Here is a 26,634-nt window from a genome sequence, read left to right on the forward strand (position 1 = left end):
CCTTTGTCAGGACTTTAAAAGGGTTTGGATGTGTCTCTGATCCTCCTCAAGAACCAGCTCAGCGAAGAGGCAGCAGAGGACACACACAGTGTTTTACTGCTTTGTATTTATTTGTCAGCGTTGTTTTCTCTCAGTCACCAGACCAAGCGTTAATTCTTGTTTTAATCCCTTCCCTCTTGCTCTGTAATTCCCTCTGACTGTCAAAATCCAGATGGTTACGTGAGAGCTTGGGCAGTGTTTGTGTGTTTGTGGCAGTGGTGGGGGCTCGGGGCTGTGCTGGCACAGGAGCAGCAGGAATGGCAGACACAGGGCAGGCTGCAGCCTCACGTGAGTGAGATCTTTCCGTGCTCTGTCTCACTGGAGCATTGGAACATACCCCTCATGTGGATGCCCAGGAACAGGGCATTTTCTCTGGGCTGGAGAGGGCATTTTTCCCTGTCAGCATTTGGGTTGTGGTGCAGAGAGCTCACGCCCTCTCCAGCAGCTCCTCCTGTGCAATATCCTGTGCTTGGCCCTCTTCAGTCCCACGCCACCTCTGAGCTGTGTTCCCCCCTGTTCCCTGTCTTGCAGACCTATGCTGCCAGTCCCTTCTCTGACCCCATCCAGCTGGACAACCCTGACCCCCAGCCCATCATTGATGGTGAGGAGGGGCTCATCTGGGTCATTGGGCCCGTCCTGGCCGTGGTCTTCATCATCTGCATCGTCATCGCCATCCTGCTCTACAAAAAGTAAGAGCTGCTCACCCCTGAGATGGTTCTGGGCGTCCCCAGGGCCCTAAAGGGGATTTCTGTCCTGCTCATGAGGGGAAACCCTTCCCTGAGGCACAAATGCTGGGATGGGAGAGTGTGCCCAGCACAGGAGGGATCAGCAGGGATTTGCTGCTGCAGGTTGTGCCCTCCCAGGAAAGCTGTGCCTGTCCCACAGACCCTCCCTTGGGCACTGAGTGTGCCAGGACTCCCTGTGGGCACTGGGGGATGCAGGGGAGGCACCCCTGGGCTGGGGGGCAGCACAGACCTCCACTGCTCTCAGACTGGTTTCCTGCTGGGGATGGGAGACAGGAGCAGGGTATGGTTCTTCAGGAGAGAGAAGGGAAAACCTCTTTTTGTCTCCCTTTCCCTTGGCTTTCTGAGCAGTTCATGGGGTGTGGATGGGAGCTGGGGGTCCCTGAGCACACACAGGGCAAGGGAAGGGGACAGCAGGGGCTGAGCAGAGTAAATAAAGGTGACAATGGCCAGCAGAGGTGTCCTTAGCTAGGACAGCTCATTCCCAGGGTGGGGGGAGCTCTCCCAGCCCTGCTCCATCTCTGCTTTTGGCAGGGGCTTAGGGGTTCTGGTCGGTGTCCCTTTGGCTGGGTGATCTTTGCTGGTCCCACCTCTGCTGCCAGGGTTAGAGCTGAGCAGATGCTTCCCCCTGGCTCTGCAAGTCCTTTCTAACCTGAGCGTTTTTCTTGTCTCCTCTCCACTCACTGCTTTCCTGGACAGCAAACCAGACAGGTAAGAGCACTAGATTTGCCTTTTATTCGGGTTCTTGCTTGCTGTGTGTTAAGCAGTGTTTGCTGTGTGTTGTTGGGGCTGGGACCGTGTTGGAATTGGGGCAGGAAAAGCAAAGCAAGCCCAGCTTTCTCCTGTTTGTCCATTCCTAAATGAGACGGCCCTTGCCCAGGTTGGGCAGCAGTGACAGTGAATGGCTCATAAAGTGCTGGTTAATGGAGCAGAGCAGCTCTCGTTTGTGTGGCAGGCAGAGGTGAGAGTGGGTTTCTGCATGTCTGGCTGCTCCACACGGGCTGTCCTGAGCCCCTGGCACAGTGCAAGCAGCATTCTCACAGCTGAGCTGGCCTTGTCCTGTGGCAGAAGCTGCTCCTGCCCCTCAGCCAAGGGCTTCTGACAGAGTCTGTTTATGGCTGCAGAAATGAGACTTTTCCCCAGCCATTTCCAAGGCTGGAAGAGTTTTCACTGATGGGTTCAGTCCACGAACTGTTAACAGCAGCTTCAGAACTGCAGCAAAAATAAACCCAAACTGCAAAGTGGTGTCATTCCAAAATGCTGCCCCATGCAGTGCTGGCAGGGCTCAGACCACTTCTTCTGGCTATTAGTGACATCAGGAGACAGCTCAAAATGTCCTGGATAACCTCCTGTCTGCCTAAGTGATTGCCATGGCTGCTGCAGGCAGATGATGGGAGGCTTGAGCAGGAGAGGTGAGGAGCTCCACAGCCCCTTGCTGGAAGGGCTGGACCACCTTTCCCCCCTCAGGATAGGGGCCACATTCTCAGCTCTCTGCAGAGGTTCAGCTCCCAGCAGCTCATCACTGCCTCTCTGCAAGAAATTATCACATCTTTAGGTCAGCACTGGGCTTTGCTTCTAAATTCTCTTCAAGGAGAATGAGCCAGGTCAGCAAAGACTTTTTCGGCTGCCTGAGCTAACCTAAGCCATTTGGAGGGAAATATATTGGGAAGCACTTCCATGTGCAGCTCAGCTGGCGGCTTGGAGCAGGCTCTGGTGCCTGGCAGGGAGAGGTGGATCTCAGCAGGCACAGCTGTGCTGGGAGAGGATGTGTCTACACTGTTTGTTGAACCCACATTTTTAGGGTTCTGCAGTTCAAAGAAGATTGAAAAGTGCTGCTCTGACTCCTCTGCCTGCAGCAGGGCAGCTCTGGGGGCTCCTGAACAAGCCAACAGCAATATCAGAGCTCAAAGCCCAAGGTCGTGGCCAGGAGATTCTGTATTTTTCCAAACGGTTCTGCTGGCTCTGGTGCTCTCAGGCTGGAAGGGGCTTGGCCAGGTTGGAACATTTTTTGCTCTGCAGAGTTCAGTGGAGGCTGCTCTGAGCAGGGAGGGTGAGGTGGGAGTTCAGCTGCTCCTGGCTGCCAGTCTGTGCTGCTGCTGGGAGAAGGGGGAGCTTCCAGACTTACCTGAAAGATGCTGAGGGGCTCCCAGGCCATTGTCAACCTCTAAAACACAGCCCTGGCAAAGCTGCCAAACCTCATCCCTGTTCTGATGTGTTTTATTTCCTTACACCCTTGACTGCACCTTTGCTTTTCTGTGGGAGCTTTGCTCGTGCCTGAACACGAGTAGCTGAGAAACAGCTGAGACCTCAAGGCCCAGAAGTTAAGCTGCTTTTTCTTTCTGGTCTCTTTTGTTTCTTTTTTTGGCTTTGCTGTGAAGCAAACGCAAAGATTCAGAGCCACGGACCAAGTGCCTCCTGAACAACGCTGAGATTGCCCCCCACCACCCCAAGGACCCCGTGGAGATGAGGAGAATCAACTTCCAGACTCCAGGTAACCTGCTGCTGACCAGCCTGGCCTGCTGGGGAGGCAGGAGGGGGCACCTGGCCCTTCCCTGAGCCCTCCCTGCCTGCCTGCAGCTGCTGGGGCACAGCCTGAGAGCCAGAGCTGCCCCTGGGCACAGCCTGGAGCTGCCCCTGGGCACAGCCTGAGAGCCAGAGCTGCCCCTGGGCACAGCCTGAGAGCCAGAGCTGCCCTTGGGCACAGCCTGGAGCTGGCCCTGGGCACAGCCTGAGAGCCAGAGCTGGCCCTGGGCACAGCCTGAGAGCCAGAGCTGCCCCTGGGCACAGCCTGGAGATCCAACCCTGTCTGTACTCAGTGGGGATGCTGGGAGCCACCTTTGCTGCCATCCTCCAGGACCTTGCACAGGTTATGCCCCGTGCTGCCAAGGCAGAAGAAGGGTTTTCCTGGATTTCCAGAGAAGTTGGTGCACTCTGGGCTGAGCTGCAGACACCATGGCCGTGCCAGTGCTGCCCTGTGCCCCAGCTGGCAGCTCCTGGCTGGGGAGATGAGTGTGGCAGGCTGCCCAGTGCTCCAGCCCCACCTGGAACTGGTGCTCTCTGCTGCCAAACCTCTCCTGCAGGCAGCCAGGCCTGCCCCGGGCTGTGCCAGGGGAAAGGAGCTGCTTGGAGCAGGTGAGGCAGCTGCTCCTCACTCGGTGCAGATGCTGTGATGGAATCCCAGGCTGGTTTGGCTTGGGAGCACCTTAGAGGCCCCTCAGTCCCACCCCAGGCTGCCCCAAGCTGCCCAGCCTGGCCCTGTGAGCTCTGTGCTCCTCCCCCTGCACACACGTGTGCCCACGCCCACGCGTGTCCCACTGCCCGCATGGCACCCCTGCAGCACCGCTGGCACCCCGAGGGGCACGTGGCCATGCTGAGCAGAGCCTGTCCACACCTCTGCCTCCAGTTCCTGGTGCTCGAGGCTTTGGAAGGGAATTTATTGTGCTTTTTGGGGGCTGGCTGTTGTTTTCAGTTTGTTTGTTTATTTTTTATTTTTGTTTTTTGCTGTTTGTGCTCGTTAGCAATGTTTCTGTAGCTCCTGTTTCCCCATCCCAGTCCTGTCCTTGGCATTGTCCAGTTTCCTGAGGGTGAGGCTGGCAGGAGGGACAGAGAGCAGGGCAGGCACAAAGGCAGGGCTGGGCTGAGGGGCTCTTATCCAAATGAGATAGGAGGCACTGATGAGAGCTGAGGGGCTCTTATCAAAATGAGATAGGAGGCACTGATAAGAGCTGAGGGGCTCTTATCAAAATGAGATAGGAGGCACTGTTGGGATCAGCCCAGGCTTAGGAGCCATGCTGAGCAGGTTCACTGCAGGGACAGCAGTCCAGCACAGGTAGGTCCCTAAATCAGCTCTTAGAGCAGCTCTTGCAGGAGGGTCTGGAGGTGTTGGAGATGTTCTGAGTGCTCCCAGCTGCAGCCCAGCAGTTTGTCTGGGTTTGTTTGGGGTTTTTGCCCTTGTCTGGTGCTTCCTGTTGGGAGCATCCTGTGGGTGCTCCAGGTGGAGGGAGGTGGGAGACCCAAGGGAAGGAGCTGCACTGCCTCAGATGAAATGACTCTGCTGAGATAAAAATAAAAAGTCTTGGTGCCAAGAAGCAGCTGGAAGTGCTGGTCCATGTGTTTCCCTCAGTGGGGGTTTCTCTTTGTGCCACAGGACAGCAGAGCCAGCTGAGGGTGCTTCCAGCAGCTAATGGGATGGATGGACGGATGGATGGATGGATGGATGGATGGATGGATGGATGGATGGATGGATGGATGGATGGATGGATGGATGGATGGATGGATGATGGATGATGGATGGATGGATGATGGATGGATGGATGGATGGATGATGGATGCATGGATGATGGATGGATGATGGATGAGGGATGGATGGATGATGGATGGATGGATGGATGGATGATGGATGCATGGATGATGGATGGATGGATGGATGGATGGATGGATGGATGGATGGATGGATGAGGGATGGATGGATGGATGGATGGATGGATGATGGATGGATGGATGGATGGATGATGGATGGATGGATGGATGATGGATGGATGATGGATGGATGGATGGATGATGGATGGATGGATGGATGGATGGATGATGGATGGATGATGGATGGATGGATGATGGATGGATGATGGATGGATGGATGGATGGATGGATGGATGGATGGATGGATGGATGATGGATGGATGGATGGATGATGGATGGATGATGGATGGATGATGGATGGATGGATGGATGGATGGATGGATGGATGGATGGATGGATGGATGATGGATGGATGATGGATGGATGGATGGATGGATGGATGGATGGATGGATGGATGGATGGATGGAGTCAGCCTTGTGTTGACCCCACTGCTTTGGGCGTGCTGTACCTGTCAATTCTGGCTCTGGGAGGTTTATAAAGGGTACCTGAGGCACCCAGACCTGTATGAAAGCTCTGCAGATCCCAAAGGACACTGCCTGTGTCCGCTCTGCCTTCAGGAGATGCTTTCCTTCCCAAGGCTCTCTGGCCAGACCTGACCCACCTGGTGTTATTCTGCTTTATCATTTGTTAAGCACTAAAAGGTTTTAAAGGATTTGGGGGAGTTGGTCACCTGCCTCCCACAGAACTTTGGAAACATTGGGTGAAAATGGAAATGGATGGGAAAATGAGCTTGGAGTGTGTTGGTGGTTGTGGTGCAGTTTGCAGGGGAAGGGTCCACAGGAGCTCTCTGAGTTAAAGGCATTTAAATTCAATAAATTGTGGCACAGAAGGGGCTGTGGGCTCTTCTCCAGACAGGTGACCCCAGGTAGAATCTCCATCAAAACAGAGGAGGGACATGGGAGTGGGAACGTGCAGCTCAGAGAGGGGAAAGCATAGCACACCTTAGATATCCTGTCCTAATCAGCACAAAAATACCTTTCTTTTCCTCTTTAGATTTATGTTGGTTTTGTTTGTTTTTTTTTTTTTAATTAGCATGAAATTTTTACAAAAGTGTATCTTTTATTTATTTATTTTTTACTGTTTTCTGCAGATTCTGGTCTGAGCAGCCCTCTCAGTGACCCTGAGTTTGACTTGGAAAGTTAGTTCCTGTGTGTTTTTGTTCCTGTTGGTTTCATTTTTCCCCCCTCCCATTATTATTTTCCTCTTCTACCACTTTCCTTTCCAATTCTTGTTCCGTTCCTGTTACTACTTTTTGATTTTCCTGCCGAACTCTCCGTGTTCCTGCGGTGTTTGCCCATCTCATCCCTTTTCTGTGCCATCCGTGTGTCTGAACTGTGCTTCCAGTTTTACAGTTCCCCCTTAGGGCCCTTTGGAGGACAGGGGAGCAGCTGGGTTCCCACCCTGCCCTCGCTGTCCCAGGAGGATCCAGGGCTGCCTTTCCCCTTGTGGAAGATGTTCCATGGCTGCTGCTTGGCTCAGTGTCCTCAGTGTCCCCTGTTTTTGTGCCCTGGTGTCACTGGGGGGGTTGTGCTTTGGTGTTTGCAACGCAGGGAAAGAGAAACTGGAGCTGCAGCTGCCGATCCCCCTCCGAAAGAGCCATTCAAGCACCTTTTCATCCAGGGGGGAAAAGTGATTTCCCAGCTGTGGCGGGGCCTGCTCCTTGGCACTGAGCTGTTCCAGCAGCACGGGGAGCAGAGGCCACCCCAGACCTCACAGGGTGCCTCCAGCCACGGTGACTTTGCAGGATAAATGGGCTCTGGCCACAGAGCAGATGTTGTTGGGGTGGCGTTTCTGGCGACTTGGCTGGCGCGCAGAGAATCAAGTCTTTTGTGATAAGATTAGAGAGATTCAAGTGATTGAAATGTTAGATGAGACTGGCTCGGAAAGATTTCATCCCATTAGGAGCCAAGATCCCAGCCTTGCTGGGTGGTGTGGGCTTGGATTTTTTCTCTTAATACTGGGCAGGGAAGGATGTGAGGTTTCAGCTGACAAATGTGAAGAGTCACAGATGCTGCTTGTGCTGGGAGATGCAAGGGCTGGGAAATTTACACCAAATATTGGTTTGTTTGGTATGGAATATGTCACAGTTGTCCCCTCATTGTAACAGAGGGGATGTGGGTATTTTCCTGGCTGAACTCAGCCCCTCACACCCCAGATGAGTTCCTGAATTAGAGGAGAGAAGAGCTGAGGCAGTGCCACTCCTGCCTCGTTCCATGGCCAACTCCTGCATCCTCCTGCAAACCCCCTGCACTTGGCACTTTGAGCAGGCCAGTGTTTATTGCTGCAGAGCTTCTTTTATTCCAAAGAGCCCTAGGAAAGAATCCCACGAGGAGTTTCTGTCCTTGACAGCAGCAGAACAAGTTCCCATTGCTCCCAGGCAGGCTCTGTGCAGGGAGGGCTGGAGGGGAAGCAGGATGCTCCCAGCAAAGGGCAGAGCTGCTGGGGTCACACTCTGGGCTTTTCCTGGAGTTTTATGAAGGAAATCTGGGAAATTCCTTCAAGGGGAAGGTGAGTCCTCATTCCAGATTGGTACAGAGGGATTTTCCCATGCAGCCCACAGGCTCAGAGGTTCTTGCTCATGTTGCTCCATGACTTCTGAGCCAAGCAGGATCTGGGGTTTTTCTTGCTTGTTATTGCTGGGGTTTCAGATTGTTTATTTTCTCCTTTTAACCTACATGTCTATCGAGTGCTGGTGGTGTTAAACTGGTTTGGTCTGATCTGGAGCATCCCAGCCAGGGTGGCCTCCCCATCCCACACTGGGAGAGGACCAGCTCCTGGCACCACCCCAGGCTGCAGCTGGTGCTGGGGTGGATGGCAGCCCCCTCCATGCAGGTGGAGCAATAACCCTCCTCCGGGTGTGGTGGGACAGGACAACAAGAGATTCAATGGGAGTTTTTCCTCCATGAGCCCAGAGAGGTTTCCTGCCCTGATCCCAGCAGGCTGTAATGGAGCCAGCACAGCCTCCAGGATAGCTCAGGGTTATTTTTTGTGAGCTTTTTTGGTGTATTTCCCCTCTTCATCTATTTTCAGCCCTATTTCCTTGTGCTGAAAATAGATGTGTGGTGAGCTTAGGAGAAACCTGTCGAGGTTTGGCAGACTCACCCCGTTCCCAGGCCTGGGGGAAGCAGCGCCTCTCCCAAGTCACTGTAAAACTGAGGATGTCATGCTTGCTTTGCCATCTCTGTGCTGAGTTTTCAGAGTTATCTGACCATGCTGCTGCCACGCCGCTGCTTTGTCACCCACCAACACCCACGGGGCTCGAAATTCTCCCTGGCTTCCATCTCTTCTCCACCCCTGTCCTTCTCATCGGGGGCACTGCCCAGTGCTGCTCTCCAGGCCTCTGGGGAGGCTGGCAGACAGCATGGGAAGCCTTTGGAGAAACATAATCCCATGCAGATGAGCAAAGCACGGAGAGCTTTTCCTGTGGGTTGGCAGCACAGCCTTTGGGGTGCTGTGGGCAGGGAAGGGTCTCTGCTCTTCCCAGAGCTCCAGGTGCCCCTTTCAGAGCAGCATGTGCAAATCCCAGGCTGAGAACTGAATCAGCCATGGCTGCTGGCTGAGATGTGCCCCAGCTGGACCAGTCTGACCCAGTGGGACATTCCAGTATGGCTCCAGTGAGTTCCCTGGCAGGGAAGGGTCTCTGCTTGCTCTTCCCAGAGCTCCAGCTGCCCCTTTCAGAGCAGGATGTGCAAATCCCAGGCTGAGAACTGAATCAGCCATGGCTGCTGGCTGAGATGTGCCCCAGTTGGACCAGTCTGACCCAGTGGGACCTCCCAGTATGGCTCCAGTGAGTTCCCTGGCAGGGAAGGGTCTCTGCTTGCTCTTCCCAGAGCTCCAGGTGCCCCTTTCAGAGCAGGATGTGCAAATCCCAGGCTGAGAACTGAATCAGCCATGGCTGCTGGCTGAGATGTGCCCCAGCTGGACCAGTCTGACCCAGTGGGACATCCCAGTATGGCTCCAGTGAGTTCCCTGGCTGCCTCAACACCAGCACACCAAAGTGCTGGGGGCTTGCAGGGGCAGCAGCTGAAGCAAGCTGAAGAACATCATGCCCAACCAGCTCAGGAACATCATGCCCAATCTCCCTGCCCGTCCATCCCCGAAGGTGCCCGGATGGGGCTGCACAGCCCAGCCCACAGCGCTGGGAGGAAGGGAGGGCTGTGCTGCACAAGGAGCATCCCCCTGGTGCCAGGAGAGGGAACAGGAGCCTGCTGGCTGCTCCCAGGCTGGCTGCACCCTGGGAATGCTGGGGGTCAGAGCTCAGTGCCCATGCATGAGCAGGCTGAGAACTTGCAGAGTTCTTCTCAGCACTGTGCAAAAAACAAACCCAGAGCGTCCCAGAGGTCGGAAAAGACCTTAAAGATCACAAAGTCCGGTTCCTGAAAAGCCTCCCCTGCTTCCCCCCATCTGCATGTTCCCATCTCCTGCCCACATCTCCATGGTTGGCTGGATCTGCCCCTGCCTCCCTTTCTGTTGGAGCTGGTTCCTGATCCTGGCGGGTGCTGTGCCATTTGCTGCGTGGGTTCCTCTGGCAGCGTTTGCTCATTCCAAGTCCACTTTGGAATCGCTAACACGCATCTGCTCTTCAGATTTTCCTTTTTGTTTTTGCTCTGATTTCCACATTGAAAATGGGGCCATCACGGGAACACTCTCATTTTACTGTTTTTTGTTTTTTATTTCCTTGATTTTTATTTTTTTTTTACTTCCAAGGACACAATTTCGAGCCCTGAATTCTTCTCTTCTAACCTCCCTACTTTCATTGCAGATCTTACATTGTAATTTATTTTCTTTTCTTGTTCCTTCTTTCTTATAAAATGCGCAACGGTTGTGAATTTTAGTCATTATTAAATGAGATCCTTTTCCTGCTGTCTTGTCTTTTAGGTATGCTCAGCCACCCACCCATCCCCGTTTCCGAGCTGGCTGAACACACAGAGCATCTCAAAGCTAATGATAACCTGAAATTATCCCAAGAGTATGAGGTATGAGCAAGAGTGAGTGCTGTGCATGGGTTTGCAGAGCCAGGAATTAGGGAATTCAGGAATTCAGACAGGCCTTCATCCAAATGAACAGCTTCATTTTAAGGACCTGGTTAGCTGAAATTTAAAAGCTATTTATGTATTGAAAATTAAGTACTTGCTGAGAGCTTTGCTGGGTTCAGTTCTAGCTCATAAAAAGAAAGAGGTTGGTGCGTGAGCTGCTCCTGTTGGCTCAGCAGAGGCTGAGCTCTCTCAGAGAAGGGATGCAGTCCTGGAAGGGATGGAGCTGCCCTTGGGGTGCCCATGATTGCTGCAGGACACAGGAGACCGAGTGAAGGACTGTGACACCCAGTTTTTACAGCTGGGCTGGGTGAGAGGAGCAGGCAGTGCTCCACAGCTGATGCCATCAGCAGCCACGGAGCTAAAGATGGGAAAACAGGATGGTTTGTGCTTCTTGTCGTGTCTGAGGGGTTTGTGCAGGTAGTGGTAGTGATAGGGAAAGTGTAATGACCAATATCAGACTGCACTGGTTTGGAAGCACCTTAAAGCCCATCCAGTGCCCCCCTGCCATCAGCAGGGACCTTTAACTGTCCCAGGCTGCTCCCAGCCCTGTCCAGCCTGGCCTTGGGCACTGCCAGGGACCCAGGGGCAGCCACAGCTGCTCAGGGCCTTCCCCACCTCGCAGGCAGGAATTTCTCCTAATACCCACCCTAAAACCTGTCAGTTTGAAGCCCCTTGTCCTGTCATTCCATGCCCGTGTAAAAAGCCTCTCTCTGCTCCTGGTTTTGCTGTTGAAGGACACCAAATGCCCTGGCATTTTTAGCCTAATGGTGAGTCTGGACTGGCTGTGTCTGCTTGCAGGCAGGGAGCCAGGGGATGTTTTCCAATCAAGGGCTGCTTCTCCCTGCCCTGCCTCCCTGATCCCCGGGCACCTGGAGCAGGGTCAGGCCTTGGAGAAGGCGCATTCTGCTCTGCCCGGGTCTCTCCTCCCACGCTGGGTCTCGGGGGGCAGCAGCAGCAGCAGCAGCTCGTTCTGAGCTCCATCCAGATTCCAGAGGCTGATCTGCATAATGCCACATCCCGAGTGCCCTGGCTCTGAGCCAGCCCAGCCTCCTCCAGAGGGAGAGCCAGAGCTGAACAAACATCGCTAATGAAGTGAAGGCGAGGCATGATTAGAGGGATGGAGAGCAAACAGACACATTACAATAGTATAAATACCCATTAGTTAGGAATTCTCCGCAGCCAGAGTGAGCTCTGGGCTGGTTTTGTGCATGGTTTTGTACCAGCTGTGCCCGGGGTGGGTGGGCACAGCCAGGAAGGGCAGCGGGGCTGGCTCAGAGGGGTGGATCTGGGATCTGGGACCCCGTCCCCAAAGGGTGGCAGTCGGAGGGAGAGCAAGCAGCAGCAAACACAGCTCTGCACGTTCCTGCCAAGCCTCCAATTGAGGCAAACCCCAAGGGCTCTGCAAAATGATGAAGGAATTAAGCCCTTGTTTTATTTAATTCTCTGGCTGAGGATTTAGAGGTAAACGTAATTAACCTAATTTCCATATCTGGGACAGCTGGACTTCAGAGAGGAAAAAAAAAAACCCACCACCAAACCTGGCATAAATCACTAGGACAGGCAGAAGGGATTTTTCTCTCCAGTGCATTTCATTGTTTATTCTTTCATCCCTTCTAAGAAAAACCCATGTTGATTGAGTGTCCTAGGGCTGGGGTCCCTACCCCTCTTCTGTGCTGGGGGATGCACTCTTGTCCCTGCCAGGTTCCTGTGGGGATTCCTCCCCATTTGCACTGGGAAACCTTTGGTGCTGAGTCCAGAGGGGGAATGACCTGAGGTATTCCATCTGGGGCCAAGGGAGATGGAACATCAGCTGCTCCACGGGGCTGGGGCTTTCCCACAGCAAAGCTGGGTTCTGGCAAATTGTGATTGTTGTGCTCCTGAGTGGGACCTGCAGAGCCACGTGGAGCAAGAGCTCAGAGCTGCGTTTGCCGCTTTTCTCCTCACTGACTCTCCCATTTCCCTTCCCAATCCCTCCAGTCCATCGACCCTGGCCAGCAGTTCACCTGGGAGCACTCCAACCTGGAGGTGAACAAGCCCAAGAACCGCTACGCCAACGTGATCGCCTACGACCACTCGCGCGTCATCCTGCTGCCCATCGAAGGTAGGGAGGGAGCAGCCCCTGCTCCATCCTCCCCAGGCTGGATTCCTGCAGGAAACACACTCTTCTCCCCCTGCTCCATCCTCCCCAGGATGGGTTCCTGCAGGGAACACGCTGCACACGCTCTTCTCTCATCTCTATTTATATTCTTCTCTTTACGCCTCCCTGGGAGTTTGGCGAGCAGGAGATACCTCTGCAAACCAAGCATTTGTTAAATTCTGGTGACTGACATATTCCCCTGGCGCTGCAATCCCTCATATCAAGGGCTGGTTTATCAAGGAGCTGCCTTCCCTTTGCTTGGAGATGCCTGTTGGATACAGCTCTGACTAACAGGAAGCATTCAGACCACATAGTGCTTCAGAGGGAGCAGAGCAGGGTGGTGGAACACGGAGCAGGGCTGCTCAGGGAGGAGTGGGAAGCAAATGTGAGAGGCAGCAGCAGCAAAGATGTGGCCACTGAGTTGTGCAGGCACAAAGATCACTTGATATGCAGCCCTGGCCCCTAAAAGGCTGGGGATAAGAAGGGGTTCGAGCAAGCCTGGCGGGTCATAAATTGTTTCCTGAGCTGCTTATGTGAGCGATGGTGCAGTCAGGAAATTTACATTAAATTTCACAACTCGTGGCTCTTGACAGAGCTGCTCCAGTGCACGCCAGGATAAGAGGGGCTTGAGATGCAGTTGAACAGGGCACCTGCTTGGGTTGCTGCTGCCAAGATAATGCTGGAGTTTCGTGGGCTCAGGATGTGGCTGTGCTGGGTGGATAAAGCCTTCAAGGCCAGGCTTGCGTTGCCAAGAGCTGATCATCAGAGCAGAGAGGATGTGGGATGTCCTGGTAACTGCCTGGTGAATGGAGAGGTTAATTCCAAAGCCTTTGAGACCAGGGAATTGCTAAAATAATCTCCCTGTGCCACGGTAGCTCTGAGGGGCATGGGGAAGGGGGAGAGCTGAGGCAGCAGCAGAGCATGGTGATCTGCCAAAAAACTGCACAAATCTGGATTGCTCTGGTCTGCTATTAGAGGGCTTTAAATGTTTCTCCTTGTGAAGCTGACTGTGTTCTGCCTTGGTTTAATTCCGAGATTAATATTGTATGAGCCAAGGAAAGCAGAGGCTTTAAAAAGTTGCTTTGTCATTCAAGGGAGGGGAGAAGAGCACAAGTGAGGGAGTGAAGGACACTTGGGCTGGTCTTGGATCTGGGGCTGGATGCAGGCAGCACTTCCAGCTCTGCCCAGGGCTCTGTGAGGGACCAACAGTGCAGGGATGATGGGCCAAGGTTGAGTTTTCAAGCATGTGAGAGGTTCTGACATGTCTTGGCTGCTGTGCTCCTTCCTACCGGGCTCTGTGTTATGCTCAGGGCTGGAAGATGAAAGGAGCTGGAGGAATTATAGTTTTGTTGCTTTTTCTTTGTTTAAAATCTGAATTTGTCAAGGATGCAGACTGCCACTGCCTGCTTGGTCAGGGAGAAGCAGTGGCTTTAATTCTGTGACTTCTCTGAAGCTGGGGCTGTCACACAGTGAAACCTTGCAGGAGCTCACGCCGCCATTTCAGATGACAGAGTGGACCCCAGGGGGCTGCAGAGGAGATTAATTCTGGAAGCTCAGCCCTAAACACACTCCTGCCACGGCAGCCACCTTCTCTCCCTCCTGAAATTTCAGACTGGGAGGGAGCAAGGGTAGGGAACCCTGCAGAAATTTAATCAAAAGCCATTTCCCAGCAGCTGAAGTTCCCGGGTGCCCTTGAGGAGAGGGAGGCTGCTCTGGGCTCACCCCTCACCAGCTGCAGCCCCCATTGCTGCAGCCCCCACTGCTGCAGCCGCCATTGCTGCAGCCCCCACTGCTGCAGCCCCCATTGCTGCAGCCCCCATTGCTGCAGCCCCCATTCCTGCAGCCCCCACTGCTGCAGCCCCCATTGCTGCAGCCCCCATTGCTGCAGCCCCCACTGCTGCAGCCTCCATTCCTGCAGCCCCCTTTGCTGCGGCCCCCATTGCTGCGGCCCCCATTGCTGCAGCCCCCATTCCTGCGGCCCCCACTGCTGCAGCCCCCATTCCTGCAGCCCCCATTGCTGCGGCCCCCATTGCTGCAGCCCCCACTGCTGCAGCCCCCGTTGCTGCAGCCCAGTCCCCACTGGTGCTGCTCCCCAGCCTTGGCTGCCCTGCAGACAGGAGTGAAGGGCTCTGCACCGAGTTAATCGTGGGTTTGCAGATCCTGCCAGCCTTGCCAGGCACTCGCTGTGCTCGGGAGCAGCCAAACCAGCCCCGAGTGCTGCGTGCCAGGCGCCGGCTCCGGAGCTGAACCTGGGCGTTTTAACTTCAGAGCAGCTTTCTCCTGCCATGTCCCAATCAACCTCTTCACTCTGGCAGTGCCTCCTGCTCATCCCAAACCCTCAAGCAAGGACCCAGGCGAGCAGCTGGAGCTCAATAGCCTGTAACTCATGCGGGTAGGGAAAAAAAAAAACACTCTTAAAAATGACAGCGGGCAATTTACAGCAAGTCAAAGCCTGTAATTTCAAAGCCTTCATTGGCTAAATCAAGCCTGGCTTTATTCTTTACTCTGTCCAGCTGTAGCTCAATGCCTGGCATTAGACTATGGACCACACAGTCATTGACCAGGTGCATTTCTGCCTGGGCTCGGGGCAGGCTGGGACAAGGACTCGGGTTTGTCCTATGGATGCAGCAGGAGCCCTGCTCCAGGACTTTGCTCCTGTTAAGCACATGAGGAAAAACCCCACGGTTTCAAGGCCTGATATTTGGTCTCTTTAATACCTTTTGCAAGGAGTTGCTGTCTCTCTGCAATGCAGGAGCTTGATCTGGGAACACCTTGCCAGGAGCCTGGGTCATCCTGACCCACCAAGGCTCGGGTGTTTCTGCAGTGAGCTTCACTCTAACAGCATCCCTGCAAAAATCTCCTCAGCACAGCTTCCAGCTGTGTGAAGTCCTTGCAGATGGCTGATTTTTGCTGATTTGACACAGGAATTGTGGGCAGTGATTACATCAATGCCAACTACATCGACGGGTACCGGAAGCAGAACGCCTACATTGCCACCCAGGGGCCCCTGCCAGAGACCTTTGGGGACTTCTGGAGGATGGTGTGGGAGCAGCGCTCAGCCACCATTGTCATGATGACTAAGCTGGAGGAGAAATCACGGGTAAGATGCATGAGAGGGATGACTGGTTAGTCATAATCCAGGGGGATTGGAGGGGAGAGCTGGGGGAACAGCAAATCCCTTTGATGTGCAGCCAGGGGGGGATTTCTGCCTGCTCTGCCAGCACCCTGAAAGTTCAGTGATTCATTGCTTGTAAAAAAAAAAACCACAAACCATTCACCCTGGAAAGCTGCAGCCTCCTTGGCAACTCCAGGAGAAGGGGCTGCTGGATCCCACTGCATGTCTGTCTTGGAGCTAATCATGTGGCAAGTTTCACATTCAGCTCTCTTGTTTAACAAGCCCCAGTACATTCCCTCTGATCTTCAGGATCATTCCAGTCTGTTGTCTGTGGGATTGATGTAGCATCAAAGTCTGTGCTTAGTCAGTAGGAGCTTTTTCTGGTGGGTTTGTCCCTGTCCTGGTGCTGTGCAGAGACACTTCTTGCACCTCCCCTTGCCTTTGCCACCAGGGCATTTTGGGAGTGAGCACCCCCAGTTTGGGTTTGCCCAGCACTGAGCCATCCCTCCTTGCCCTGCAGATAAAGTGTGACCAGTACTGGCCAGGCCGAGGCACAGACACCTACGGGATGATCCAGGTGACCCTGCTGGACACCATCGAGCTGGCCACCTTCTGCGTCAGGACCTTCTCCCTGCACAAGGTGAGCTGGCTCCTGCTCCTGTTTTCCCTGGAGAGGGGCTTGGAACACTCCTGGTGAACTGCAGGAATACTCAAGGGTTTCTCATAAGGGAAAAACTCACAACAGTGAGTTGGGAAGGGGTCATATACCGTGAGCTATTTACACCTGCAGGCTCCAGTTACAAAGGGGTCTCAGGCTGCAACATTCCAAAAGATCAGTAAATCTTTGATGTCACCCCTTTGGCTCATGGCAGTTCCAAACCTTCATTCCCACCCCCAAGAGCTCTGGATTCCCTCCTAACAAGGAGGGAGGCACACCCTGTGCGAGGCAGGGGTGGCGCTGGATGAGCTTTAATGTCCCCTTCACCATCCCCTGAATGTCCCATTATTCCAGCCCAGCTGGGTGATAGCTGGTCGCCTGTGAAAGGAATCTAAGTTCGCTCTTAATTCTTGTCCAAGGAAAACCCACAAACCCTAATGAAGTGAATTAAGAGCTATTTAAAGGGGGTACAGCTCCTTTTAAAAAAGAATACAATCTCTACAAGCGGATAAATATTGATTCCCCAGTTATAATGTGGGACCTCAAGCAGCCATCAACAAAAAGTGCGTTAAAGCTCTACGCTACAAAAATATCAGAACTTTATAACTCCCTCCCCATTAACAACCTATATTTAAGTAGGAGAATTAATGCTAGAATGAATAACCAGGGTCCTCCCTCTACGAGGCGAGCTTACACCTGTACATTATCAACAAATAATATGGGACATTCACAGGGTGGCACTGGATGAGCTTCAATATCCCCCTCAAACCATCCCGTGACTTGACTTTACTAAAATTAAAATAACAATAAGCATTACGGATATTATTAATAAACAGGGTCCTTCTGAAGCAGCTCCTGCCTTTCCCTGTATGCAGTGGGGGAGCACAGATGGGGTTGTGGCTCAGGGCACACCCAGCCCAGGCAGTTTGGTTTTGCTGTCCCTGGGCCCTGTGCAGTGCTGTGCTGTGCCCAGGGCACACCATCCCGGGCAGTTTGCTGTCCCTGACCCCGTGCTGTGCTGTGCTGCTCTCCCTGACCCTGTGCTGCTGTCCCTGACCCTGTGTGCTGTCCCTGACCCCACACTGTGCTGTGCTGTGCTGCTGTCCCTGACCCTGTGCTGCTGTCCCTGTGTGCTCTCCCTGACCCCGTGCTGCTCTCCCTGACCCTGTGCTGCTCTCCCTGACCCCGTGCTGCTCTCCCTGACCCTGTGCTGCTGTCCCTGACCCTGTGCTGCTGTCCCTGACCCCATGCTGTGCTGTGCTGCTGTCCCTGACCCTGTGCTGCTCTCCCTGACCCTGTGTGCTCTCCCTGACCCCGTGCTGCTCTCCCTGACCCTGTGTGCTCTCCCTGACCCCGTGCTGCTCTCCCTGACCCTGTGTGCTGTCCCTGACCCTGTGTGCTGTCCCTTACCCTGACCCTGTGCTGCTGTCCCTTACCCTGTGCTGCTGTCCCTGACCCTGTGTGCTGTCCCTGACCCTGTGCTGCTGTCCCTGACCCTGTGCTGCTGTCCCTGACCCTGTGCTGCTCTCCCTGACCCTGTGTGCTGTCCCTGACCCCTGTGTGCTGTCCCTTACCCTGACCCTGTGCTGTGCTGTGCTGCTCTCCCTGACCCTGTGCTGCTCTCCCTGACCCTGTGCTGCTGTCCCTGACCCTGTGCTGCTCTCCCTGACCCTGTGCTGCTCTCCCTGACCCTGTGCTGCTCTCCCTGACCCTGTGCTGCTCTCCCTGACCCTGTGTGCTGTCCCTGACCCTGTGCTGCTCTCCCTGACCCTGTGCTGCTGTCCCTGACCCTGTGCTGCTGTCCCTGACCCCGTGCTGCTGTCCCTGACCCTGTGCTGCTGTCCCTGACCCTGTGTGCTGTCCCTGACCCTGTGCTGCTGTCCCTGACCCTGTGTGCTCTCCCTGACCCTGTGTGCTGTCCCTGACCCTGTGTGCTGTCCCTGACCCTGTGCTGCTCTCCCTGACCCCGTGCTGCTGTCCCTGACCCCGTGCTGCTGTCCCTGACCCCGTGCTGCTCTCCCTGACCCCCACACCGTGCCGTGCTGTGCTGCAGAACGGCTCCAGCGAGAAGCGCGAGGTGCGGCAGTTCCAGTTCACGGCCTGGCCCGACCACGGCGTGCCCGAGTACCCCACGCCCTTCCTGGCCTTCCTCAGGCGAGTCAAAACCTGCAACCCCCCAGATGCCGGGCCCATCGTGGTGCACTGCAGGTACTGCTCCCCTCCCCTGGCACTTCTGGGGGGGATGGGTTTACCTGGGCACAGGTGCGTTCCCAGGCAGCATCTGAGAAAGGGACCTGGGCATTCCATTGAGCTCCCCATGTCCTGAGATGATGGGGAACGGGATGATGGGGATTTTGAAGCTTGTAATGACCTTTCATTCCTAGAAGGAAGTGAGGCTTTCTGTTCCAGAGTGGATGTAGATTGTTATTGGGATTAGGCTGATTAAGAAGGAAGTTTTGACTGTGTTTGTAATTGTGCTGGGAGTGGTTTTGAGGTTGTTGGATAGAAGAGGGAATAGGATGGGGGTGGAGAGGGTCACTAGGGTTAAGAGTATGGATGGATTTAGGACTAGTGAGAGGTTCATTACTTTCGCTTGGACTTGCACCAAGATGAGTGGCTCCTGAGACCATTGGGTTGCTATTTGGGCCAAATCACTTGGATCAAGTGCTGCAGGCCAGGCCAGGCAGGGCTTGGGGTAACCTGCTCCAGTGGAAGGTGTCCCTGGCCATGGCAGGGGGTGGCACTGGATGAGCTTTAGGGTCCCTTTGGAACCAAACCATTCTGGGGTTTGATGATCCTGTTGAGCAATGGGAAGTGCCTGGTGCTGGAGCAGTGTCTGGTTCTATGTGGTGGGGCTGTTTGTGGCCACAGTGAGGAAGGAGGAGGAGGATCAGGTGCAACCTCAGAGGGTGTTGGAGGTGTTGGGGAGGCAGAGCTGCCTCAGCTGCCCAAGGCAGGGCTGACAGTGATTGACAGAGGGTTTCTGAGTGCTGCAGCCTTCCTGATAATGCCAGGCTGAAGGCAGGTAGCATTCCCTAATTCAATTTACAGCCCCAGTGAGGAATCCTCGAGGCCTCAATGCAGATAAATCCCTGTGTTCCTCAGGAGGGTGTGGAGGAGCCTGCAGGTTCCTGGGCACTGGGGGAAGATCTGCATTGTGCAGGCTGCTGGGGAAGCTAATCCTGCCTCTGCTGGAGGATGCCATTTAAACAGTCTTTGTGAGTGGGCAACTTATCACTACCCTTGCAGATGGCAATTATTGTGCACCTCAGAAAATGAATAAAGAGCTGTCAGCTCACAACCAGCTCCCAGATCAGCTGCTAAATTCTTGCCAAAGCTCCAGTCACCTGCTTGGTTCAGGTGTTAGGCAGTCTAATTAACAGAGATCAAGGGGGCTCCAGGAAAAAAGGGGCAGCACTGGAATGGTAAAAGGAAACCCTTTATTAGCAGTGGCACAAGAGAGCACAGAGCCCTGCTGAGGCACAAATGCCATTACACAGGGGCCTGATGTTACCTGATGCACAAAAACATTGAGGGAGAGAGGTGACGCATGTTGCTCATTACAGCATCGGTGCTCTTTCAGCTGCAGAGATCTGAGGCATTAAACGGGGGGGTTTGGATCCTGCCAGCCCCTCGTTGGAGCCTCAGGGGGGGCTGCCACAGCTGTGCCTGACCTGGGGTGTCACAGTGGAGGGGGGACAGGACAGCGTGGAGAGGGGACAGAGAGGTGTGGAGAGGGAATGGAGCAGTGTGGAGGGAGGACAGGACAGTGTGCAGAGGGGACAGAGGGATGTGGAGGGGACACAGGACAGAGCAGTGTGGAGAGGGGATGGAGGGGTGTGGAGGGGACACAGGACAGAGAGGTGTGGAGGGGACACAGAGCAGCGTGCAGGGGACACAGAGCAGCATGCAGGGGACACAGACAGGTATGGAAGGGACACAGAGCAGCATGCAGGGGACACAGAGCAGCGTGGAGAGTACACAGAGCAGCGTGCAGGGGACACAGAGCAGCATGCAGGGGACACACAGCAGCGTGGAGGGGACACACAGCAGTGTGGAGGGTACACAGAGCAGCGTGCAGGGGACACAGAGAGATATGGAGGGGACACAGAGCAGCATGCAGGGGACACAGAGCAGTGTGGAGGGGACACAGAGCAGCAGGGAGGGGACACAGAGCAGCGTGCAGGGGACACAGAGCAGCGTGCAGGGGCAGCAGGCACCGCCCAGTGAAGGCCAGTCTCTCACTCCCCGTGCCCTGTCCCCAGCGCGGGCGTGGGACGCACCGGCTGCTTCATCGTGATCGACGCCATGCTGGAGAGGATCAAGCACGAGAAGACCGTGGACATCTACGGGCACGTCACCCTCATGAGGTCCCAGCGCAACTACATGGTGCAGACTGAGGACCAGTACAGCTTCATCCACGATGCCTTGCTGGAGGCCGTGGCCTGCGGCAACACCGAGGTCCCGGCCCGGAACCTCTACAGCTACATCCAGAAACTGGCACAGATCGAGGCCAGGGAGCACGTCACGGGCATGGAGCTGGAGTTCAAGGTGAGGATGGGCCTGCCCAGGGCTGGGTGGTCACAGGGAGCCTTCGTCAGGCTGGTGGCACCTTACTGCTTCCATGTGGGAGGTACTTACATTGCAGTTCCCTGGGAAGGCCTGCCTGGCACCACAGGCTGCTTCCCTGGTCGCTCCAGACCCAGAATGACTTTACTCCCTCCTAAATTGGAGGGATTTTTAACTTTTTTAGTAGTAGTACTATTTTCTGAAAGCTTTGCTTAGGGAAAGGCCTCACCCCCAAAAACAAACCCCAGGAGGGCACCCAGAGGGTAGGACAGGTTGAGGGGCTGGCATGGGTCAGGAGCAGCCTCCAGTGAGTGTCCCCTGCCCGCAGCGCCTGGCCAACTCCAAGGCCCACACCTCGCGCTTCATCAGCGCCAACCTGCCCTGCAACAAGTTCAAGAACCGCCTGGTGAACATCATGCCCTACGAGACCACGCGGGTGTGCCTGCAGCCCATCCGCGGCGTCGAGGGCTCTGACTACATCAACGCCAGCTTCATTGATGGCTACAGGTACGGCCGAGCCCCGAGCCCGGGCTGCCTCTGCACGGGCAGCCCCTGCTGGCCACCACCTGTGCTGGCCACGACCTGCCCCATCACCTGCACAGGCAGCTCCTGCTGGCCACGGCCTGTGCTGGCCATCACCTGCCCCATCACCTGCACGGGCAGCCCCTGCTGGCCACCACCTGCCCCATCACCTGAACCGTAGCCCCTGCTGGCCATCACCTGCCCCATTACCTTCCCCATCACCTCTCTTGGCCGTCACCTGCCCCATCACCTGTGCTGCCCATCACCTGCCCCATCATGGGTGCCAGGGCTAAATCCCACCCCACACCCAAATCCAGCCTGCTGAGGAGATTTTCCCCTGTGGTAGTCTTAAGTAACCTTTCTGATAGCTAAATTATTAAATTATTATTAAATGATCCTCTAAAGCAGTGCAGCCCCTCCTCAGCTGCAGGTCCTGAGCACACAGGATCAGCCCAGGGTAGGGTTGGCCATTGGCAGGTTTCTTAATATGGATTGCCCTTTTGTTACCTCTGTGATGTGGGGGCATTGCGATCCCCAAAGTTTCTCCCAGGAAAATCCAGCCCTGGGAGCTGCAGCGCTCCATGGGTGGGTTTGGAGGGAGCAAAGCAACTCCATGTTCAGCTTTTCTTCCTGTCCAGGACCAGCAGTGCTGGCCACGGCTGTGGCACTGGGATTAGGTTGGATTTACCCCTTGGAAGTGATATTTAAGGAGAGCTTCACCATTGGCTCTTTATTTTGACCACTGGCACCAAAGACATCCCAACCCCTTTCTAGTCCTTCCCCAGCATTCCCATGTGCTCTGCCCCTCTCCAGCCTTTCCCTGCATTCCCCAAAGCTGCTGCCCATGCAGTGCTCACCCCCCTGACCCCTCCTTGCTCTGGGCTCCCCAGGCAGCAGAGAGCCTACATAGCCACGCAGGGGCCGCTGGCAGAGACCACCGAGGACTTCTGGAGGATGCTCTGGGAAAACAACTCCACCATCGTGGTGATGCTGACCAAGCTTCGGGAGATGGGGCGGGTGAGTGGGGCTGGGAGGGACCCTGGAGGGCAGGGGAGGGGCTGGGAGGGGATCCTGCAGGATGGACAAGGGCTGACAGGACCCGTTTGCCCCAACAGGAGAAGTGCCATCAGTACTGGCCTGCAGAGCGCTCAGCACGGTACCAGTACTTCGTGGTGGACCCCATGGCTGAGTACAACATGCCCCAGTACATCCTGAGGGAGTTCAAGGTCACAGATGCCAGGGTAGGTGCTGGCGTGGGGCAGTTCAAACTGGGAGGAATGGGGCTGGCAGGGGGGTTTGGGGGGCTTGGCTGAGGTGTCCACGCTTTCTCTGGGGTTATCAGCGGAGGAGAGCTCATGGTTGGAAGGGACCCACAAGGATCATCGAGTCCAAACCCTGCACAGAACAAGGTGCTCTGCTCACAGAGCAAGACAAAACAGCCTCAAGCTGTGCCAGGGGAGGTTCAGGCTGGACATCAGCAGGAGTTTCTCCATGTAAAGTGTGGTCAGGTAGTGGAAGGGGCTGCCCAGGGAGGTTTGGAGTCCATGTGCCCAAGAGCTCAGTTGTGATGAGGAACAGAACACGCACACACAGATTGGACTGGAGTATTTGTTCTTACAAATTGAAAGTAGTTTCAAACCTCTCTCACTGCCTTGAGTTGCTTTGTTAGAGAGGTGCCTGGCTTTGGGGTTTAGCTGCAGCTTATTTGAGGTGAAAGCAGAAAGCAAAAGCTGATAAAAATCTTGCAAAGGTTTTTCTGCACCCTTCAGAAAATGAGCACTTCTATGGCTTGGAGAGGAGCCACTGTCAGTCATGTTCAAAGGGACAAATTCACTCCAATAATCTTCGATTCAATGTCAGCTTTCTCATCTGAAGGAACATTTCAATACCTTCTCAAATTTCAGTAGCAAACATAACCCTCCCTCTCACAGCACAGCTTTTGAGGTTGCCAAAGTATTCCAGAACCTGATAATTCAATTTGCAAGGTTGAGGAGGAGGATGCCTCATCAGTCCTCGTAGAACAAGATTTATCTTCCTGTCAGCTGTAATTCTGACACTGTGGCAATTCTTTGTGAAGATTGATTAGAGGGGCCAACACCTCACCTTGAACGTTCCTTTGCTGAAGACTCCATCTGTGCTGTCTGCAGTGGTCAGAGCTTTCAGCACCTGCCAGGATATGGATCTGTGCTGACAGGAATGTCAGCTGCAACACAAGCAGCTTCATCACCATGGGGCTGGGGAATAAATACGTGTGCACTCCACTACGGCACTGAGCTGCCTCAACTTTCCGTGCCCTTTCACAAACCAGCAGCAAAAGCAGGAGGGTTTTTTTTTTTGCCTTTTTGTGTGTGTTGTCACAAACACAGGTGTTGAACTATTCCTGTTTTGTCCCCCAGGATGGTCAGTCACGAACTGTTCGTCAGTTCCAGTTCACTGACTGGCCAGAACAAGGTGTGCCAAAATCAGGAGAAGGTTTCATCGACTTCATTGGGCAGGTGCACAAGACCAAGGAGCAGTTTGGCCAGGATGGCCCCATCTCTGTCCACTGCAGGTAGGCACCTGGACACACCTCACCCAGAGGGGATGTGGGAGAGCCGAGGGAATTGAAATCCAGATATCCTCCCTTTCCACCCCATCCTTGCAGGGAGGTTTCTTGGGGTGTTGGTGCCAAACATTTGCCTCTGCCAGCCAAACTCATCTCCCTTCAGCCCTGGCACTGCCCACAAGGCTTTTGACTCTTTATATTTAGAGAGATGAAATACCTCTGAAGGAGATGGGAGCCATAATATGACATATAGCATATCTACAGAATATCTATAGTATTTGACCTGCAGAATTAGAAGTATTTTTTACCGGTCTCAACCCAATTTACACCTCCAGCACTGCTGGGCTGTTTGCTGCTAGCAAGAATTGTTCCTCCTTACCTACAGGCAGAACAGGATGATCCATTCTCATTAAAATTATTCATTTTCAAAAGCCCAATATTACATATTATGAATCATTTTCCCACTGAACACTGTTTACCACTACCAAAGCTTTTAACTTCCTAAATTTCCCTTCCCCAAACATTTTTTGGGTCACACTGTGGCACTTGGGTTATTTCTGGGTGTCTCTCCTGGAGGACTGACCCAGGCTCTCCACTTCCAGCACATTCACAGGGCTCAGCCCCACCCCAAGCAGCATTTGCAGGGACATTTGGACGTTGCAGCACACAATTCCCTGATGATTTCCCCCCTTCCCTGCAGTGCTGGTGTGGGCAGGACCGGAGTGTTCATCACCCTGAGCATCGTCCTGGAGCGGATGCGCTACGAGGGGGTTGTAGATATTTTCCAGACAGTGAAGATGCTGCGAACACAACGACCTGCAATGGTGCAAACAGAGGTGAGGGGGGCCCCCAGCCTGTCCCAGGGATCATGAAATGGCTTGGCTTGGCTTGGCTTGGCTTGGCTTGGCTTGGCTTGGCTTGGCTTGGCTTGGCTTGGCTTGGCTTGGCTGAGGAACCTCCAGCCCCTCTCGTTTCACTCCCTTCACTGGCCCAGGCTGCACTGCTGACTTCACCTAAGGAATACAAAATGAATTTAAAAAAAAAATATATATTCCGATTGTTAGGAAGTCCCTTAAAGATTCCATGCCAGTATGGAGGCTCTGTTCGTAGCCAAGCACACAAATCTGGCTGAGGGGCTGACAGGAGAGGGGGGTGTTCAGATGTTCAGTACCTGAGGGGCACAGGCATAAAGGAGAGCTGCAGCTTCCCTCTTCCAGGAGTTCTCAGCTCTTTGAGAATCACAGAGGTTCCTGCTCAGCTTTGGGCTGTCTGGAAAGCAGGACAGGGACCCTGAGGAGCCCGTCCCCACCTCTGAGGCTGCTTCTCTTTGCTGTTGGCAGGATGAATACCAGTTCTGTTACCAGGCAGCTCTGGAGTATCTGGGAAGTTTTGATCACTATGCAACATAAAAAGCCATCGTTGTGCAGACTCTACCAACCACTTCAGTCCTGGAAGGCCTCTTCTGACCCAGGAGGAGCGCTTGAACTTACAAAACTGACTCAGAAGAAGAACCTTTTCATCTGGACAGTGCATCGGGAGCAGGGGGGAGGATTGGAAGGAACACCCCTTGGGCATCTCCACCTTGTGACCTGGCCCTCGCAGGGGCAGCCCACGAGGGCTGCCCAGACCTGCTCTGCAACCTCAGGAGGTGTTCCCTGGGGAGGATGGATGGATGGAGAGATGGATGGATGGATGGACATGGGGAAACTGATCCAAAAGCTACAACACACCTTGGGAACCGTTTCTGCTGGAGAAGGGAAGGAAAAACCGACTTTGGTTACATCATTAGAGTTCAGTTTATTTACTAATGTAGTTGGCAGTCTTTAAAGGAAGTCACTTGCAGAATTGGAGGTGATCTGTGAAAGGAAAGGAGCTAAATCTCAACACTTAGGCAGACTTAGGGTCAGGAGTTCTTCTAGCTGGAGTCTTAATAACCTCAGTATCAGCATTGGGATGATTCTGGGCTTGCAGGCACCTTGCAAACATTCACGGGATGCCCCTGCCACGCCAGAGGTTTTATAGCTCACATTTTGAATACTTGGAACATTCCTCATTTCTTCTAATTCCAAAATTTTATTTTTTAGGGTATTTAAAAGGCTAAAAGAAGCGAGTTACAAACCCCCAGAGCTGGCTGTGGGGGGTAACCCCTGCCTCGCCTGGGCTGGGCTCTCTGGCTGCCGGGTCTGGGCCCCCTCCCAGCACATCAGGCTTCCCTTGGAGCAGGGTGGGACGAAGGCAGCCCCTTCCCCAGGCTCCTGGCACACCCACAGCCCGCTGCTGCCCCTGGCAGCCGTGCCCCCCTGCTCCTGCCAGCCCCATCTCCCTGCAGGAGCCCCAGAACCACCTGCAGAAATCGATTTCCCCAAACCCAGCTGGTTCCTGGTGCCAGCCCCTCGCCTCTGAACTCGGCAGCTCTCGGGAGCTCCTCTCAGGACTGGCCCAGCCCCAGGCACTCCTTGCACATCTCCCACTGTCCCCAACGTGCCCCAGCTGTAAAAGAACTGGGAAAGATCCAGGAAGGTGCATCCAATGGCAAATACTGTGAGTGGCTTTCTTTAAAGTATCGATGTAACTGTAACAAGTGACATTACCTTTTTTTTAAATAGTGTATTTTTTCCTTTTTTTTTTTTTTTTTTTTAAAGACAAAGAATATCAGTCAATGAATTTAAAGGAAAAATTTGCTTATTTGTTCATATTATGTTCAAAGACAGTCTATTTTTTCACTGTAGAAATGTTACGTGTAATGGCTGTGATATATAAAAATGCAGTGCAAATTGCTACTTCTACATATTGCTTTTCTACCATTTAAAAGGTTTAACTTGCTCATGTAAGAACAAAATGTCCTTTCTG

General features: G+C 54.0%; 1 protein-coding gene across 8 annotated transcripts in view; it reads left to right on the forward strand.

Moving 5' to 3' along the window:
- The window catches only part of PTPRS (protein tyrosine phosphatase receptor type S), a 154,872-nt gene extending 128,447 nt beyond the window's left edge, over positions 1-26,425 (forward strand). For 5 of the 8 annotated variants that reach the window (XM_058041022.1, XM_058041025.1, XM_058041029.1 and 2 more), the window contains 16 exons: positions 571-728; positions 1,482-1,493; positions 3,161-3,273; positions 6,293-6,340; positions 10,081-10,178; positions 12,216-12,339; positions 15,300-15,475; positions 16,011-16,130; positions 18,202-18,356; positions 20,414-20,699; positions 21,046-21,224; positions 22,130-22,256; positions 22,355-22,480; positions 23,636-23,790; positions 24,485-24,620; positions 25,125-26,425. In XM_058041022.1, the coding sequence (XP_057897005.1) occupies positions 571-728; positions 1,482-1,493; positions 3,161-3,273; positions 6,293-6,340; positions 10,081-10,178; positions 12,216-12,339; positions 15,300-15,475; positions 16,011-16,130; positions 18,202-18,356; positions 20,414-20,699; positions 21,046-21,224; positions 22,130-22,256; positions 22,355-22,480; positions 23,636-23,790; positions 24,485-24,620; positions 25,125-25,193 (2,082 nt within the window). In that variant the 3' untranslated portion in view covers positions 25,194-26,425. The remainder of the gene's footprint in view (positions 1-570; positions 729-1,481; positions 1,494-3,160; positions 3,274-6,292; positions 6,341-10,080; positions 10,179-12,215; positions 12,340-15,299; positions 15,476-16,010; positions 16,131-18,201; positions 18,357-20,413; positions 20,700-21,045; positions 21,225-22,129; positions 22,257-22,354; positions 22,481-23,635; positions 23,791-24,484; positions 24,621-25,124) is intronic. The other 3 variants (XM_058041026.1, XM_058041027.1, XM_058041030.1) reach the window with 1 other exon arrangement.
- The last annotated feature ends 209 nt before the right edge of the window (positions 26,426-26,634 follow it).

Source organism: Melospiza georgiana, chromosome 26 (assembly GCF_028018845.1).
Source record: "Melospiza georgiana isolate bMelGeo1 chromosome 26, bMelGeo1.pri, whole genome shotgun sequence".
Classification (NCBI taxonomy): Eukaryota; Metazoa; Chordata; class Aves; order Passeriformes; family Passerellidae; genus Melospiza; species Melospiza georgiana.